This window comes from Anastrepha obliqua, chromosome 3, assembly GCF_027943255.1.
Source record: "Anastrepha obliqua isolate idAnaObli1 chromosome 3, idAnaObli1_1.0, whole genome shotgun sequence".
Classification (NCBI taxonomy): Eukaryota; Metazoa; Arthropoda; class Insecta; order Diptera; family Tephritidae; genus Anastrepha; species Anastrepha obliqua.
In genome coordinates, this window is record NC_072894.1 from 119601853 (window position 1) to 119620328 (window position 18476).

An 18476-nucleotide genomic window follows, 5' to 3' on the forward strand; every position below is an offset into this window, starting at 1 on the left:
GTTTCCTCATATCGTCCTCCAGTTCCTCAATCCATCTTGATCTTGGTATATTTTTATTTCATCGTAAGAGTTTTAGCGTGAATTATTTTTCATTGAGCTCTTGCAGCGTCCAATCTCGTGACATGGCCTAGCCATCTGATTCTTAAGGTTTCGATGAAGCGCACAACATTCTCTCCTTTTATTAGTTGAACCAATTCATGGTGTCATCTTATGCGCCAGTCACAGTTGTTGTCTTTGACTGTTCTAAAGATTTTGCTCGAAATTTATCTTTCAAAAATATGGAGTTTGGTATTGTCCTTTACACTTAATGTCCACGACTTGCATCCGTAGTCCAAAACTGGTCGGACTACAAATTTAAGCATCGTAATTTTGCACGGTCTGTCAAGCTGCTTTTATTTGAAGAGTTTTGAAAGTGGAAAGTATGCTCTATTTACTGCTTTTATTCTTTCATCAATTGTGAGACCCATTGATTTGTCATAACTTAGTTTAAATCCCAAATATGTAAAAGTTTTCACCGCCTCAAATTCATATGTTCCGATTTTGATTGTGCCGGGTACTATCTGATATTTTCTGGACAACAACATAAATTTCGTTTTGTTCTCATTAATTTTCAATCCCATTTTATCGGTAGCCTTATCTATATCACCAAAATTATTTGGTAGAGTGCTTTTGTTTCTACTGATTATCTCAACATCTTCCGCATACGCGTGTATTTGTGTGGTTCTGTTTGGTATATGCCCTGTTCTTTTTGCATCAGTTACTGCATATATTGAGTAGCTCAGCAAAATATTAAAGACAGTAAAGGAAATTGTTTCTAACCACGGTCTGTATTGTTAAAGTCTCAGATTATTTGCTTTGTATCCATACTTTGATTCTGTATTGAGTTGAGTAATCTTTGCCATGAGCGTTAATTTTTGTGGGACTCCACATCGCTCAAATATTACGGGTATAATCATTCTGTTTATGCTGTGAAATGCTTGTTTAAAGTCAATAATCAGCCTGTGAAATTAGATATTGTATTCATATAACTTTCCCATTGACTGCTTTAGGGAGAATATTTGGCATGCTGCGATCTTCCTTCTCTGAAACTGCATTGATATTCTGGTATTTTGTCGGCGTAGTTAATAAGTCTTTTGTTTCCAAGTAATTCGTAAGTTAGTTTTTTAATATTTTTGTTTAATGTTTTTCTAGATTAATTTACTTTAAGATTTGTCTGAATTAATAAATGCATATGGGACTGAGATGTACCTGCTAATTATATATATATTTACTTCTTATCATCTTCAGTAAACACCACAATTCTATGCAAATCTTCCAATGTTACATTATTCTGTCAGCACTTTTAGGACGCAAGCAGCTTTCTCTTTCACAGTTTCAAATCACTCAAAACTTGTTCTTTTCAATGCCTTAGCAAATAATTTTAGCCTTAGAAATAGCGTTGAGCGGTTCGATTATATTTTCTCTCGCAACTCGGAGTTCTGGACTCCACCCGAACCTCTGAAAGTGCAACAAACATTGGAGATGCCCATGCAAATTTCGCTTTCTAACCTTAAAAATTATCTTATTGGTGCATTACCAGTCAATGATACATACCCACAGTGGGGGCGAAATCATATGCAACTATCGCCCTGTCATAAAATAATTACATATTTTTATAAATATCATATTTTAGAATGCTGATTGAAAGTAAAATCATTTCCGTTTTTATGCGAGCTTTCATGTCATGTTTTCGAATTAAACTAAATCCATCCTTATAAGAACAAATATGTAATTGAATTTTTTATTACAACTCAAAAAATTTGCTGTCTGATAAATATAAAATTGATTGGCGAAAACGGACGTCAGGTTTTCAATTCGAAGTAGGAAAATAATTTTTTTTTGTTGCCTTTGTTATTTGAAAAATTTCAGTCCTATTAAAAGTTATTTTCCAACATTTTCTGTTCTTTTTGAAAGGTCTATTTCTTTTTGTATGCCTTTTTGTTTAAGCTTGTAAAAGTATCAGCTGTCGAAGCATCTGGAACCACATACAAGTTTGTGATTGACATGTATGTTTACGCTCTAATTGTGACGATTTAATGAATTTAAAGGGCTAGGGATAGCTTTCTATTACTACCACGAAAGTTTTACTTATAATGACTAAGTGCGTGGACCTAATTTAAAAATTATTACACGCAAATGTAGTCAATATGCCAGCGTTTTAATTTGTCGTACTTTCTATAAATTATCATTAAGAATTAATAGAAATATTTCTTCTTGAAAATGCTTATTTTTGCATAAGTTTAAAAAAATTTCCTCTTATGCACGCAATTTTTATTTAAATTCAAACACCAAAACAGAACAATGTTCACTCATAAACACTCTTTATTGATTGAAATATTTGATTTAAAGCTTTTTTACTGATTAATAGGTTTTTATAGTATTTTTAAGTTTTATTTAAATTCTATTATTAAAAAAAGTTCCTGAACGTTTGTAATACCGTGCAAAATATTAACGAAAAAATAATAAAACGAAACAAGAAAATCCCAGTCAGCTAAAAGGGAAGAATTTTTGTATAGTATTTATTTTAGAAAATATTATGTTATGTAATCGGCAGGGCATATCGATCCATTATACTGCGGTAAGAGAAATAATTGTGTTCCATTATACTGCAGTAACAGTGTTCGTGCGTGCACGTGAGCCGAAGGCCGACGGACGTCAACGCATCCACACGGACGCGGCACGCCAACTTTTTATTTTTTTCAGAGATGACGAGTCACTATTTTTTCAAAAAGTTCAAAATATACTTTTTTGTTGTTGCATATTATGAAATATAAAACCTTGCCTAAGTGTTAATATTTTAAGATATACATAAGTAAAGAACAGTCACCGTTTCGCTTGAAAACACAAAAATTGAGATTCGATAGGATTTTTATGGTTTTTAAAATAGGTAAAATTGAACTTTGGCCTATTGTAAAAGTTTTTTATTTTTATAAAGTGCGAAAATTTAAATAAAAAGTCGCGCGCTTATTTTTTTTTTTAATATACACTTAATAATTTTACGATAAAACAGCATATACATAAATATTATGAATTACAAAACCTTTTTTAAGTGCTTGCTGGGTTAACAATAGCGTATACATTTCTCTTCAATGACATTTCAGTACAATAAGCAAACACGGTCGGGAAAGAACATAATTTGTACGCTTTTTCTGACCATGGAACTTACATAGTTAAAATGATGGATCCTTGCTCTTTCGTGCAGTGCCACGCCCTCTCCCCCTCCGCCAATCATTCAAGTACTTTGGGTTAGTAATGGAAAGTATAGCTAAAAGCTAATGTAAATATGTGAAAAAAGCAATATTTTAATTCGCGCTTATGCAATTTAGTTAAATATTTAAAAAAATGTTAAAAAATTTTCTATAACTAATTTGTGAAAATTCGCACATCACTGTCCATATCATATATTGGTCCACATGCCAGTCTTAATGTATAAAAGACGTGTGCATTACGAAATAAATTTCCACTCAAAATATTAGTATATGGGAGTATATCTATGAAAATTTGAAAAACACGACAATATCTGTCTGATTTACCAATTTGACACTCTTAACAACGCGCGAGCAAAGCAAATTTATAATTTTGTCTCACTTTCACCCTATGAAAAATCGCAGTGCATGTGCGCTAGATTTGCACAAATAGATAATGGAATCTAATAAAATGTGCGAAAATCCAACAACTAAAAAGACCAAAACAACAACAAAGAGCGCAACGAACATACATGTGAGAATTAAAAGTCAGCAACTTGAGAAATTGCACAAAATTTACGAACATCAACGAACTGAAATCGAGCGATACTAAATAGAGGGCAAGAAAAGCAAACATAAATACAAAAATCAAAAAAAAAAAAACACCAAAACCAAAGAATAACGAAGTGTATAAAAAAAAATTACAAAGTCATAATTAAACGATCAGTGTAAATAATTTAAAAAATAAAATAAAAATTACAAAAACGCCAAAAAAAATTGTATCCAAATTAAAGCAACTGCTTAAAGGAATTAAAGAACCAACAACAATACAAAAACACAAACCTTGCTACAATCCAGCTGTGGTGACTATGTCCGAAACTGAGCTGTATGACAGCAAAGGCAATTCCGAATCCTTCCTGCAATATGGCAACGAGAAACCACCACCGATCGTTGTTGTTGTCGGTGACGGCCGCAGTCGAGTGCGACGTGTGGTGCGCACAGCGACACGTCACGTGACTGTTGTCAGTTACTCGACACGACACAAAGAGACCCGCACCCATACATCACATCATGTGACGACTGTGAGGTAAGACAAAAGAATAAAAAAAACCACATTGTGTTAATATGTGTGTGCAAGTCTGAGAGCCACAAAAAAAATATGATAATAAATCGTCAGTGACCAATGACTGACTTGTGTCTTTTGGGCAGCCAAAATGTCATGAAGTGCCCAACAGCTGCCTTTTGAGAAGCGTCTGCTTCAACTTTAGTGTGAAACTGAAGGTGTTTTACTGAATTTGTTTACTTACAGTTTGCTATTTTTTGTTTCAGCGTCAACTACTCAGGGCGTTGTCCTTCTATCAAAACGTACACTGAAGAAGTTTGAGTGCTATTATACACATTTACCTACTCACTGGCAAGCAAGCAATTACATTTGCAAGCACATTTCCGTTTTATGTATTGAAGAAAATAACAAAATAAAGAACTAAATGTTCGCTAACCTGCCCGCCTGTCATGATTTTCATGCATCCTTTGGCCTTTTTGATTGTGCATTTCATTCGTTGCCTACTTTTAGGTGCTATACTACACTGGAAATAAATACTGGAAGTGCATATAAATATAAAAAATATATAAAATATTGTTTTTTTGGGATATCTACGCAACCAATAACTTATTATTACCGATTTTCAGTTATTTCATTCTATGATTTAATTGATGAGGAATTTTAGGTAAAGTATATTGATTTATTTAAATGAACTTGATGGAGATGTCAGAAAGTGGTTTCTGAAAAATCTTTATAAAACCTAATGTTCCGGAAATAATTTTTTTTCAATTATTTGCCTTCAAAATGCTTTCAGCAGCTTTACTATAATTTGGCTCATTTTAGTATATTTTCTTCTAAATTTCACTTCAATTTATAAAATATACAGCCACACACGTGTTTTTCCTTGAATTCAAAATATTTCAAAATTAAAATTAAATGTAAATGCATTTAAAAATATAGCTTCACTTTCCAAATTTAAACGAACACTTAGAGCACATTTACGCACAGCGACATATGGAAAGGAGACACAGGAAATTGTCCTTTGATGTTTCATTCGCGGTCACATGAACAAAATTGTTTTCGGCAACTTTTGTTGCTTTCGACGTTTACTTCTTTAGCATCTTCTAGAAAAAAATTTAGAATTCAACACAAATATGTTCCATAAGTTTTTTAAATCATACCTACATTACTAGCAAAAATCATCCTGTATTTTCTAAGCAGCGTTCTGATGTTTGTCATCGTTGATTTCTTCCATTTGATTAGAAACCAATACAAAACTTTCTCACCCAAAAGAAGAAAACGAATGAAGCAACTATCAAAAATTGTTTTGCTATCCAACTTTAAGATTGAAAATACGACTAAGAAGCACAAAGCGTATTGCCTGCCAGTACAGAAGAAAAATACCCCGTCCCTCCTTCTCCCATGAACAACATGTTTCCCTTGCAAATGTTGCCCTGTGTAAATATGCACTTATTTGAAATTGTCAACAATATTGTCTTGCCGGATGCCTGCAAATGAAAATACAAGCACGAACGCGTGCGGCATTATACTGAATATTCCGTCAAGTTTTAATTCAATCTTCAATCCCAAACGATTGCATGTGAATCTGTTTAATGATTTTTTTGTCAGAAGTTGACAACAACATTTGCTGAGTGGACACTGAAATCCGGACACTTGTATAGTGGTCAATTACCGTTAAATTTTGACGGAATCTAGAAGGCTTAAAAACTTGTTGGTGTCACTTGATGAACATACCTTTTTCTTTTGTTAATAATGAGCTAAGATAAAAAACAAAAATTCTAACCGAATGTCGCAAAATTCAAGCTAGAGTTAGATGTATGTATGTATTGGGTATGGGAATAAGTTTCCGTCCTTTCTTACCCAAAGTTATGAATTATATATGCCATCTTTCAGGTAGCATACGGATTTCTCTGGCGAAAAATTCGAGTTCATTGAGCCAATTTGCGATGCTCTCATAAGAAGTGAATAATGAATAAAAAGTGAATAAGGGCTGACTGCATTGATCGGAACAGATGGTAATCCGAAGGTGTAATGTCTGGAGAATACGGCGGGTGGGGCGAGATTTCGCAATTCAGTCCCTCTAAATATTTCTGGATCGATTTAGCAACATGTGGCCTGGCTTTGTCATGCAGCAAAATCAGTTTGTCATGTCTACCGTGCTATTCCGACCGCTTTTCTTTGAGAACTCGATTCAATCGGATTAGCTGCAGTCGGTAACGATCGCCAGTGATGGCTTCAGATGGTTTAAGGAGTTCATAATAGATGACACCCTTCTAATCCCACCAGATGACCAACGTAACCTTTGAAGCATGCATATTTTTTTCGCTGTCGATGGACCTGGTTCACCTGGCAGGCTCCAACATTTTCAACGCTTAGGGTTATCATAATAGATTAATTTTTCATCGCCAGTGATGATGTGATGCAGAAAATCTCTTCTTTTCTGCCGTTCAGGAGGCATCTCACACGTCACCAAACGTCTCTCGAGATCTGTATCTCTTTCAACTGATGTGGCACGCAGTTACCTGTTACCAATAACGTTTGCCGACGGTTGATCTGTCAACATCGAACTCTTCAGACATATCATCAAGGGTTCGACAAGCTTCTTCATCCAATAATTGTTGTGGTTGAGTATCTTCGAATTTCTTCGTTGCCCCTTCGTGATCTTCATCACTCACGTCGAAATTGCCACTTTAAAAGCGCCGAAACCACTTTTTACAAGTTGTATTTGATGAAGCGTGATTACCGATAACGTTTCAGCTGCACTTTTCTTTAAAAGGTAATAATGAAGCATCACTTCCCGCAAATGCTGTATTTTCGGGACGAACGGAGACATTTTTGACGTCAGATAAAAAGGGATATTTACGCTTCAAACGAATGTCAACTACTGCGATCGACCTCAAATATCCGGTATATTACTAAAGCGAACACAAAAATAGTATCAGCAGCGGCACCCCGGAAGCTTATTCCAATACTTATATATGCGTATATGTGTTATCCATATTATATGGTAGATATATAAATATTATAGATAATTGGCTCTCTTACGCCCTTTATTGGGTATTTGGCCGAGCTCTCTTCCTTCTACGCTCAACGCAATTAATTTTGATTTTCACTCCATGTAAAAGGTAAAATGAAATTTTTTTGCAGAATAAACAAAAATATGAAATTTTAATGCCTGAGATTGAAAATTCTTCACACGAGCTGAGATAGTTGTATATTCACACATCACTCGTTACGCTAATGATTATGAGAACTTATGAAAATCATGGTGAAAAGATTTCACAGTTGAGCTCTTGAACAGAGCGTTATTCGTCTCTGAGCGAATTTGAAAGAATCGACTGATGGGCTGAAGTAACTTCTGGTCGCGAAGCGGTTTGTTTACAAAAAAACTAGTATTGTGTTGGTGATATACGAAAAAAATCTACCAATGACACTGCGTTGCGGTCTGAACAACAACTGATTGGACGTATGTCTGAATACATGTGAAATGATCGTGCAGAGTTCGGCTGCCGAATCTCACAAGTGACGTGCCAGCAAAGTTCCCCTTACAATGTTGTTTTTCACTATAGCTAAATAGCAAACGTGGTAATCTATCACCCTTGATAAGATCTGATGCAAATTGTTGTTGTTGTAGTAGCATAAATATTCCCCCCATGTGTCGCTGAAGTGACCGTCCTTTGCCGGGTATAAATCTAGGTCGTTTCCATAACGTACTAGAACCGATTATCGTGGGGACATGATAAAAATAAATATTGTTGTATTTGCAGCATTTCATCAAGTCCTCCAATAAAGCTTTTTGACGTATTTTAAGCCTTCTTCCAGTAAACCTGCACGGTAAACGCCAAACTTCATGCAACTTAAAAAATGTTTGATACCATCCCTTGAATAGGATTATACTACCCCGGTTTTTTCGAAATTTTTTTTTACTGATGCCTTAAAGCTACATGATAGAATTTCTACCTCACCTTCGATGAGCATCGCCTCTCAAGCTGAAGTAGGTACATCTAACTCAATTGTTGCTCAAAAACATTCTCGCAACGATTCAGTTGCTAAAATTTTTTGGTAATATTGCATGAATTGCGAAGATTTCACAATTTTGTTTAAAAACCGACTTGCGTTGGAAAGGCAAATGGAGCCTACCTACATTTGTCACCCTATACAAAACTGATCAAAAGTCAATGACAAAAAGTCGCTGATCCAACTTGATTGTCTCGTCACATGCTCAGTGATCGTTATAACATTCACAAGATATGTTCAGCGGCCGTACCAACTACTAATTAGTTTTACTATCAATTTAAAGGCAAAGGCTAACTGGCTCCATATTTTCATTATTAAATTTACATTTTTATTTCCGTTTTAAACATTTTTCTTATTTTCCGCAGTTCATAAATTTTAATTTATAATAACAGGAAAAGTGCATGCGCCATAAAAACTAATTACACCATACAACATATTAAGATTTCCGATTAATATTCATTCCTGTGTGTGAATATTTATACTTTGCACTGATATAAAATAGTTCATCGAGTTAATCGTGACGATAATCAAAGTTAAAAGTTCAAAGCAAATTAGTTCCGACATGCATTACTCACCTCATTCGCTGCTGCTTGGTAAATACACACACTTAACAATTATACAATTTACTACTCATACATGTACACAGGTTCATACATACATATATTTGCATAAACCAATTTCCGATGTACATACATACCTTTTTGATTAAAAAACTTATGAGCAGTACACTGACTCTGTTGTAAATTTAACTGGTTCAGAACTAGTCAATTAAGGAAAGGTGCTAGTTCTCGATACATATTTTTACATGGCGATGGCGTACGAAGTGGTAATTAGCGAACTCTGCAGCACTTTCGAGCGCATTCCGAACTGGTTCTGGTTCTGTTTTGAACTGGTCCCTATTTGTATTGCATTTTATAAAAATAAAAATAAAATAAAAAAATAAAATTTAGCATAACAGATTGGGTTAATGCCGCGTACGCAATAGCCGAGAGGGTAGAATATTGGCTTGACATTCAACCAATTTTAACCTACATAAGTTTGACTCCTAGGAAACGCAGACAATTTTTATTTTACTTATTTTATTTGTTTTTTTTTATTGCACCTAAATCAAAGACAAAAAAAAATTTATAAAAAAGGTAGATGTGTCAGACATAAATTCACGTCCAAACATCAAAAAGTGTAAATTTTTTAACTGTTTTCATATTTGCTTTCATTTTATATATTGTGGTATTTTGTTGTTACGTTGTTGCATGCCTCTTTTTGTGGCAAGTTCGATATTTCATTTCCCATTCCACAATAAATAAAAACAACAATAACCAAGCAAAATCGTTTTTTTATTCCTGTTTTTGGTAACCAAATTCTTTCTATTATTAACCCGTTTGCATCATTCGACAGAATAATCCGCGAACAAAATATCTCTCCTTTCACCAAGAACGGAATAATCTGCTATAAATTATTTTTTTGTTAAATTTTGAGAAAAATAAAGAATTTTAGTAATCCTGTAACATTCTTTTTCATTAGAACAAACAGTAAAAGCCTTGCCAAAGGTATTTTGAGTACATCACGCATTTCGAGCGATGAAGCAAAAGGGTTTAAGTATAAACGTTTTCTTAATGGCTTATTTATTTTTAATAGTATATTATATTAGCCTAACTTCAACGAGCCTGTATCCACTCAAAAGTCACAACAACTGATAAACTACTCAGACAATCAAAATATGAGTTGTATTACGTTATTGTTGTTGTAGCAGCAAAAACATTTCCCATACATGTCGGGAAAACGAACATTACGTTATTTTTTTTGTTGAAACACTCTCCAAACATTTCTTCCGTTAGAGTGACAGTTGTTGACCGTCCCGGTAGCGTAATTCCGACGATTGTTTTAACTGTTGCTAGAGCCAAATTGAGCACCAACTGTTCCACTTTACACCCGTTCTACACTAGTTCGCTGACAGTCACGAATTGTACAGTACGAAAGTAGCTCTTAGGACACTGCCCCCGTTTTTGCTTCATGCACTTATGGATGTAAGTAATTTTATTCCTATTTATATGCATGCACAGTGGATTAAATGTAGTCGTACGTCGACGGCTCGCGACTTTCGGCTTGCTTCAAAGTTTAGCAACTGGTGGCCACTACAACTTGTTGCATATTAATAGGTGAACGTATGAGAGTGTGAGTGCACATGTGTGTGTCAATAGAATTTTCCTTTCTCTAATTATATTTGTTTACCTCCACGGCGATACTTATACAATGCGCACAAACATATGTGTATGTATTCTAAGAGATAATTTTTTATTTCAATGTGCTCATATAAATACATACGTACATATGTATGTATGCTGCGGTACATTCTGCTATATGAATTTCTCTATAATTAACAATAAGTGCACGTTCACGAGTGCATGCGCCACGTGATGGGCTAGAGATCCTATACCGGATCACAAATACATACATAAATACGAGGATGTTTGTAGATTTGTGCATGCAATATACGCATTGAAATGCAATCACTCTGTAGCTCATAAGTAATGCATACATACATACATACAGATGGGTATCCACCAAAAAGGCCATATGGTGTCGCCCTGCATTGGAGGGGCTCTAGTGCCTTTCAGAAGGCCTTGTGTCTATTTACATCTGTTTATATAGGCGTGCATACATATGTACATATAAACAGGGTGAGCTAAGAGCAATGTTAACTCATTTTTTTACATATTAAATACATTTCAAGGAAATTAAGGATTAAATTAACGTCGTTTTCCAGAAAATCGATTTAAAGTTCGACCATAGCAGGTAGCCGAGTCGGAGCGGCCAACGGTTATAGTGCTCTAACTTTGTGAGTTTTGCACCGATTGACTTAAAATTTGGACACAACATTCTTGAGATTATGTACATTCATTTTCTCAAATAAACCAAAATCGATTTTTTTTACCCTAAAAACCCTATGTTCGCGAAGTTCATAGAGCGAAGTATTGAAGAAGACGCCGAAATGTCGATTCGTTCTTGTTCTCAACTTGTTGGCATTTGCCCTTCTCCTACGTGCAAAAGTTTACGTAATGATCTTGGCTTACGTGCCTATAAAATACTGCTCGTGAAAAAATTGAAGCCAAATGACCATATTTTGCATGGTATTTTTGCTGACTGGGCTCATTTAGATTTATTGCGAAAAATAGTCAAAAATTGCACTGCTCGAATGGAAGATGTGAAATATTCAAAAAGTAAATGCAATGAAATGATCTCACAGGTCACAGGAGACACAGAACCAGGGCTCGTACCTTCTGGAGGATTAAGACTTATAAATGCTCCCTCCTAAAGAGCTGGTTCGATTCCTCGCAATACAAAATAATTAAATTAACACAATCAATTTGGTAGCAGTGCATAAAGGCCTTAGCCTAACCCGTACTACCGTTACGAATATTTTAAATATCCCCTAAAAAAAGTGTCGGGTGCAATTGAATCTGGTGAAAGAGGTGGCCAACGGAAATCTGATTTATTTTTTTTTTTTATTTTGTATTTTGCCTTGCCTTGTACGCAGCCATTGTTCTGTAATAAGCGTCGGAAATCGGTTGGCTGATAACTTTTTCGTCCATAAAATCGCTCCAAATAGTGCATCTGGATTAGTATAACTAATGTTGATCGGCCACTGAACTCCGTCCCTCAAAAACGGCCGACTAAATTCCTATTCATGAAGGTTGTAAACGCTATTCTTGAATTAAAATACCGACCACAATTTTGCCGTTCTGAGCTAACAATTGATCGTTGATAAGAATGTAAAAACTCGATCATTTTAATACGTTGTTGTGGACTTTATGTGTCTAAAAGAAGCATCCAAGAATTCAATTATAATCTGCAAAAAAATAATTATTAGAAAATAAAAAAGCTATTCGTATCTACCACTAAAATAAAAAAACTAATTACAGGCGTACACTTCTGTTAAGTGTTTGACCGAGCTCCTTCTCCTATTTGTGGTGTACGTCCTAATATTGTTCCACAAATGGCCTACAATTGGTTGGTCATATTTGGCCCGCCCTATACAAGGTGGCGCAAAATTAATCATCCTTTGGGAAGATTATAATTTTTGGAAATTGCGTCGACATTTGACACGTGGGAACTAGACAGCTGTAGTATACAGGCAGACAATGGAGCGTGGAAAACTCAAAATAAGGATTTTCATCACTCAAAATCATTTTTTTTTTTGTATTTAGTAAAAAAGTTAGTTATTCTTAATTTTATTAATTTTGTTATTTATTTATTAATTTTGCGCCACCTTGTATATATTTTATAAATGGATATACATGTAGCGTTCGTGTACGAAGGCACGCATTTATTAATCTCATCTGTGAATGCCCTTTTTGCTCTGCCCATCCATTCGCTCGCTTAATTGCGTGTCTGTACTAAATGTACCTACATATTCATGTATGTATATTTGTATAATTGTAGGTGCACCAGCAGATGTTTTGCTTTCATCTGATACCTTTCACAAAAAAGTAGAAAAAATCGCTATACACCACACATCACACACCAGCTACACCAACACAAAATATCCTTTTCTCGCTATGCTGCCACGTTGATTTATAAAAATCAAAAATAAACAAAAATGCTTTTGCTTGTGTGTGTGTGTGTGCGCGTCCTGCTTGTTATGTTGTGCAAGCATTTGTGGCGCAGGATCAGCTTGTAGTTGTTCCAATTGGTCTTTTCATCTTCATCTTTTTTTGTTTTGGTTTTTCGCTGGTACCTGCTATGGGTGTGTTTCGTCTGCCTACAGCCATACTGACGTACAAAGAAACATACATATGTGTGCGCGCAACGCCAGGTGCAGATGCTTTCTGTTTTATATGGCTTTGTTTGGCCAAAACTGATGCACCTTTTGCCACATTTTTTTCTTGTACTCTTTTTGTTCTTGTTGCTGCAATTTTGTATTATTGCTGCTTGTGATCGTGCTTCTGTGCCAGAGTAATGCTTTTATTGTCTGAAATGTGCATATTTTTATTATTTCGTTTACTTTATATCCATACGTCAATCCTAATTGAATGAATGCTGATTTGCTTTTAAGGATACTCTCGTTGTGATGGTATTATCTGGAAGTGTATTTGTAAACGGAAAAAACTTGCATTTTAATTTTTATTTGTAATTTTGTTTTTAGAAGTACATCCTATTTTTCATTGGTTTTGCCAAATGAAATTCCTAAAAATAATTTTTAATTTTATGCTGCAATAACAGCTCTGGGACAAGCAAATTCTCTGTATATTAAAGAGTGCTCAAGTTGGATTTGAAAGAAGATCAAAATCTAATTTTTATGAATTTCTGTTGCTTGTTGTTGTTGTTGTTGTTGAGGTGGTTGAGCATTTCTGAGCTGAATATGCTCCCAATTAGTGACCAGCACCGTTTTACTACCACTATCTCGTGTGATGATGATGTTTTCCCCCCCCCCCCCCCCAAGTCAGATCCATTTAGTGAGGTCCAAGTATAGCAGCAAATCCTTTATCTCGATGTCTGAGATCTCCTTAATTTGCTGTAGGAAAGGATTACCGAAGGATCGGAGTCGTGCCCTGGCTAGTCCCGGACATTCACATAAATAGTGGAAAAGACTTTCCTTCGCCCCTTCCGCTTGACAGCTTCTACAGATAGGATTGAAGGGTAGATTGAGTCTAGCTGCATGATCCCCTACTTTCCAATGTCCTGTAAGGGTTGCAGTGATGCGTGAAATGTTTGGCCGAGAACATCCTAGCAGGTCATTTGTCCTTTGGATTTTGTATGACGGCCATGTGTTTTTTGTTGTAATACATGTAGGTATTTGCTTCCATCTTCTTTCGGCTAAAGCATGATAGTGTGAAGCAATGGATGCTTTTAGTGTGTTCAGTGGGGTGGAGACTGCCACCGCCTCTGCTATGTCTAGTGTCGAGCCCTTTCTTGCTAGCTCATCCGCTATCTCATTGCCCCGTATGTTCCTGTGACCGGGAACCCATATCAGGGTAATTTCAAGCCAATGGCTGAGCAGTTTCAGCTCCTCTCTACACTGTAGGACCAGTTTGGATGAAATGTATATTAGTTGGAGTCTAAGGCCTAGCTGCTTGACTGTCTGAGAAGATAGCTATTCTTGCACCAACTTCCTTGTAGAGTTTTAAGGATTTGCATGCTTCTCTGATCGCTAAAAGTTCTGCCTGGAACACGGTGGCATAATCAGGAAGACGAATTGATTGAGATAGGTTGAGTGGCTCCGAATGGAAGCCAGCTCCCACACCACAGTTCATCTTAGAACCATCGGTATAAATTTCGATGTCGTATCTTCCAATCACCTCTCCTTTGCTCTTGAAGTTTAGGTCGGGGATTGTGTAGTCTGATCCGTTTTTGAGCAGCGGGGGTCCCTGTAGGAGGATCTTACTGTGACCGTACGACCTTGTTGTCCAGCTTCCTATGTCTCTGAGTCTCACCGCGCTGCAAGTAGCTATTGTTTTAATGTGTAAATCTAATCTGTTGCTTGTAGTAAAATTTATTATCCTTCGTAGAACTTTTGGCAATTAACTCTTCGAATCTGAAAGTACGTTCGCATATGCAGTGATTAGCAGTAAATCCACATAAAATAATCTACCCGTTCACATATGGCAGATTAGCTACAAAATTGACAATCAGCTGGCAAGACTGTTCTCATTTCGCTTCGCTTCGATTTTTATTTTTTATTGTTTATATTATGCATTAATGCATACTAATATTATATAAATAAACTTATTTAAATACCTGTACAAAAACTATTTATTTATAAATTTTTAAGTGGATATGTTTGTACTCGTATATGCACCTCAAACGTAATTATTTATTTCCTGTTGCATTAAATTATTAATTTATTCTGAATCTATTATGAAAAAAACGCGTATTTCACGACGCACTGTTATTTTACTAGCCTTAGCCTTGCACTAGTTTTCTTCACTTCACTTTACTTCGACAAACAAATAGACAAATCTCCTTTTCCAATAGCTTTACTCTGTCAATATTTCAGTACATAAGGATGCCCATTTCTCGCCTTAATGACGGTTCATAATTATATGTCGGCTGCGAAGATCTCTGTTTTTATACGTTTTTTTTTTTTTGTAAATCCACAACGGATGTGCTAGCTCATTACACACTCAGAGGGTTGTTTAAGGTGACCATATGAAGAAAACAAAGACCAGCGTTAAACCGTTAACAGAAGAGCCATGCAGAACTCTTATGTGAGAGACATTATTTAGCCTAATTGATTGGAATTATGTAATTCCAAGTTTTTAATTCTGATTTTTTTTACTGAAATTTATTTCTAATTAATACTTACACAAGTGGTTCACAAGTCGTGCTATTTGTCGTATATCTTACTACTGTGCTAAGGCACAGAAGGTTGGACAATGACAATATCCAATGAGGTGTTCCTTGAAGTGTTTGAGAGAAAGATTCTACAAAATATTTTTGGACCTTTGCACTTTGGCGAGGGATGGTATTGTAGGTGTTGGAACAATTAACTGTATGAGCTTTACGTCAACAATAGGGAATAAAGATCCAGCCGCTTCGTTGGCTGGGCTATATCGTCCGAATGGATGCAAACGCTGCGGCCTTGAGAGTATTCGATGCGGTACTAGCTGATGGTAACAGAGGAGGAAAAAGACCTCCTCTGCGTTGAGAAGGACTTGGCTTCACTTAGTATGTACAACTGGCACCAGTTAGCACGAGAAAGAACCGACAGGCGCGCTTTGTTAAGCTCGGCCAAAATCGCGTAAGCGGGTAACGCGCCAATCAAGAAGAAGAAGAAGATCATTAGCCGTCGTAGCCGATTGGATTTGCGCGTGACTACCAGTTGATAGATTTCGAGTTCGAAACCCTCTATAGTCATGAAACACCAAAGGATAGGACGGTTTTTTTTCTAAAGCGGTTGTTGTTGTGACAGTTTACTACGTGTCTAATAGCAGTCGACGACTCCCTTGGCAGGCAGTGGCAACCTTCGAAAGTGGAAAATCCCAAATCTCATAGAAAACTATCTGCCGTCCGGACGCGGCATGAAACTGTAGGTCCTTCCTCCTGTGGAACATTCACACACACCTACATTCACACAATTGGAGCAGGTGCTGTAGGTCCTTCCTCCTGTGGAACATTCACACACACCTACATTCACACATTTGGAGCAGGTGCTGTAGGTCCTTCCTCCTGTGGAACATTCACACACACCTACATTCACACAATTGGAGCAGGTGCCTGGCCCAACACCCAACAAAGTATGCTCTCAGGTACTAAAGCAAGCAGAATTCCTGCAAACCTACCTTTCAGTGTTAAAATCTTACTTATGAGACAAGACAACGCAACTTGTGAACTCCCAATTTTTTTTTATTTCATATTCTTCCATATGCAGCCTAGTTTATTGATTCGTGACCGCTTCACTCTCCCCATTTCCTTTTTGCTGGCCACCTTTTGGCTGAGTAAGCCAACGCTCACACGACTGCTGACGAAATTATGCCGTGTACGATTGCCTTCAACATCACTGCGCATACGCAGCAGCAGGAGAAGGCACCACCACCACCATTGCCGCCACATTTAGTTCATACGTATCCTTCAAAGCGTACGCACCAGGAAATGGATTTTAACTCTTTGCGTGTGCTGCTAAATTTCAATTAAGAAAAAATAAATAAATAGAACGAAATAAAATTAATTTGTACTTAGTTGCTTATGTGATGAACTTTATTAAATACCTCCAGTATTTTTTTATATTTACGAAAACTCCAAAATGATCATTTGCATTTCGGGTTTTATAATTGGCGAAAGGTATGAAATACAGAAATAGAACAAAAAATGTATTTAATTTGAAATTTTGAATTTTATAAAGCCTGCATGTTTTTTGTGGCTGTGTGTGTGTTTTTACTTGTTTTGCTTGTCTTGGGTGTTTTGCAAAACAGCTGTATGTACTTAATATAAACAATTAAAATTTACTGAAAAAAACAGGTGCAACCTACTGCATTAGCTGTGCCAACTCCAACAACAATTGTTGACTGTGACAATAAATGAAGTGAAAAGTCACCTGGGAAGTGCGCAATAAATAATAAAAAGCAACGGTAAAAAAAAAAAAAAAATAAAAAATTAGCGAAGTGTTGTAAATTTGCAAAAGCACTGATTTCTTGCAAAAACTATATGCACACAATCGCCGCTTTAAAAATGCTTACAAGTGCCAATGCAACTAATCGGGTCCAATCGAGTCTTGGCGAGTTTTTCAAGAGGCCAACGACTGAAATTGGAACACTTTGGAAGATCGGCCGGCTTCAAATCTTGGACTACGATTTATTTTATACGGATATAAAATTATCCCAGTAGTGCCATAAGATAGGTCAAATTGTTGAGATCGGCGCCGAAGTGATTCTTCCGGGTCTTCGCCAAAACTCTCATTTACAGCTTCTCACAATATTCTCTTCACTTCGGACTGTGCGTGGTGTGATCTGTGGCATATCATCTAATAATGTAAAATTATTCTCAATTATGCCGATGATTTGCCGAATAGTGCGTTCCATAGGACGATTGTGTACACGATAAGTTGGTCTGCGCACGCGATGAACACTTTTCACAGAGTGTCAATTTTCGTAATGCAATAAAATACGATTTGAAAACGTTGTTGAGGCGTCAGTCTTTCCATGAAGAAATGCCAATGAATTGTGGAAAAAAAAATTTATTTAGTTTGAAAGTAGTCTCGCGTGATTGGTCGAAAAAACCCTATTGGGAAAAAGTGCGTACAATCTGATCACTATTTATTATATATTTTTCTGGAAATTCTAATTAAATACCATGGAATTTGAATGAAAAAATTGTGGAATTTAAAATGTATAAAATATGAAAATTGGGTTTTACGGCTTCTGTTAGCCAACAAGCTACGCTTTTATAATAAAATGAAAATCCAAAAAAGAAAAGAAAAATAGCTAAACTGGTCCAGTGGTTAGGTAATGAGTTTTACTTTTATAAAAAAATAATGATAATTTCAAAGAAAAAAAAATAGCCAAAACTGGTCAAAATATTGATATGCGAGCTGAACCTTACTATTTTTGATTGAGAAGATTTTTTGGAGTAAATATTAAAAACAAAAAAACATTTTTTTTTATAAAATCCTCGATTTTTGGAGGTATTATCAAACCGCTCTTGTTCATGTAAATCTGCATTTTTTTCGGAAATATTTT

General features: G+C 35.9%; 1 protein-coding gene across 4 annotated transcripts in view; it reads left to right on the forward strand.

Moving 5' to 3' along the window:
- LOC129242914 (uncharacterized) overlaps window positions 1-18476 on the forward strand; it is a 66041-nt gene that overhangs the window by 32482 nt on the left and 15083 nt on the right. For all 4 annotated transcript variants that reach the window (XM_054879842.1, XM_054879843.1, XM_054879845.1 and 1 more), the window contains exon 2: window positions 3651-4311. In XM_054879842.1, coding sequence (XP_054735817.1) covers window positions 4094-4311 — 218 coding nt within the window. In that variant the 5' untranslated portion in view covers window positions 3651-4093. The remainder of the gene's footprint in view (window positions 1-3650; window positions 4312-18476) is intronic.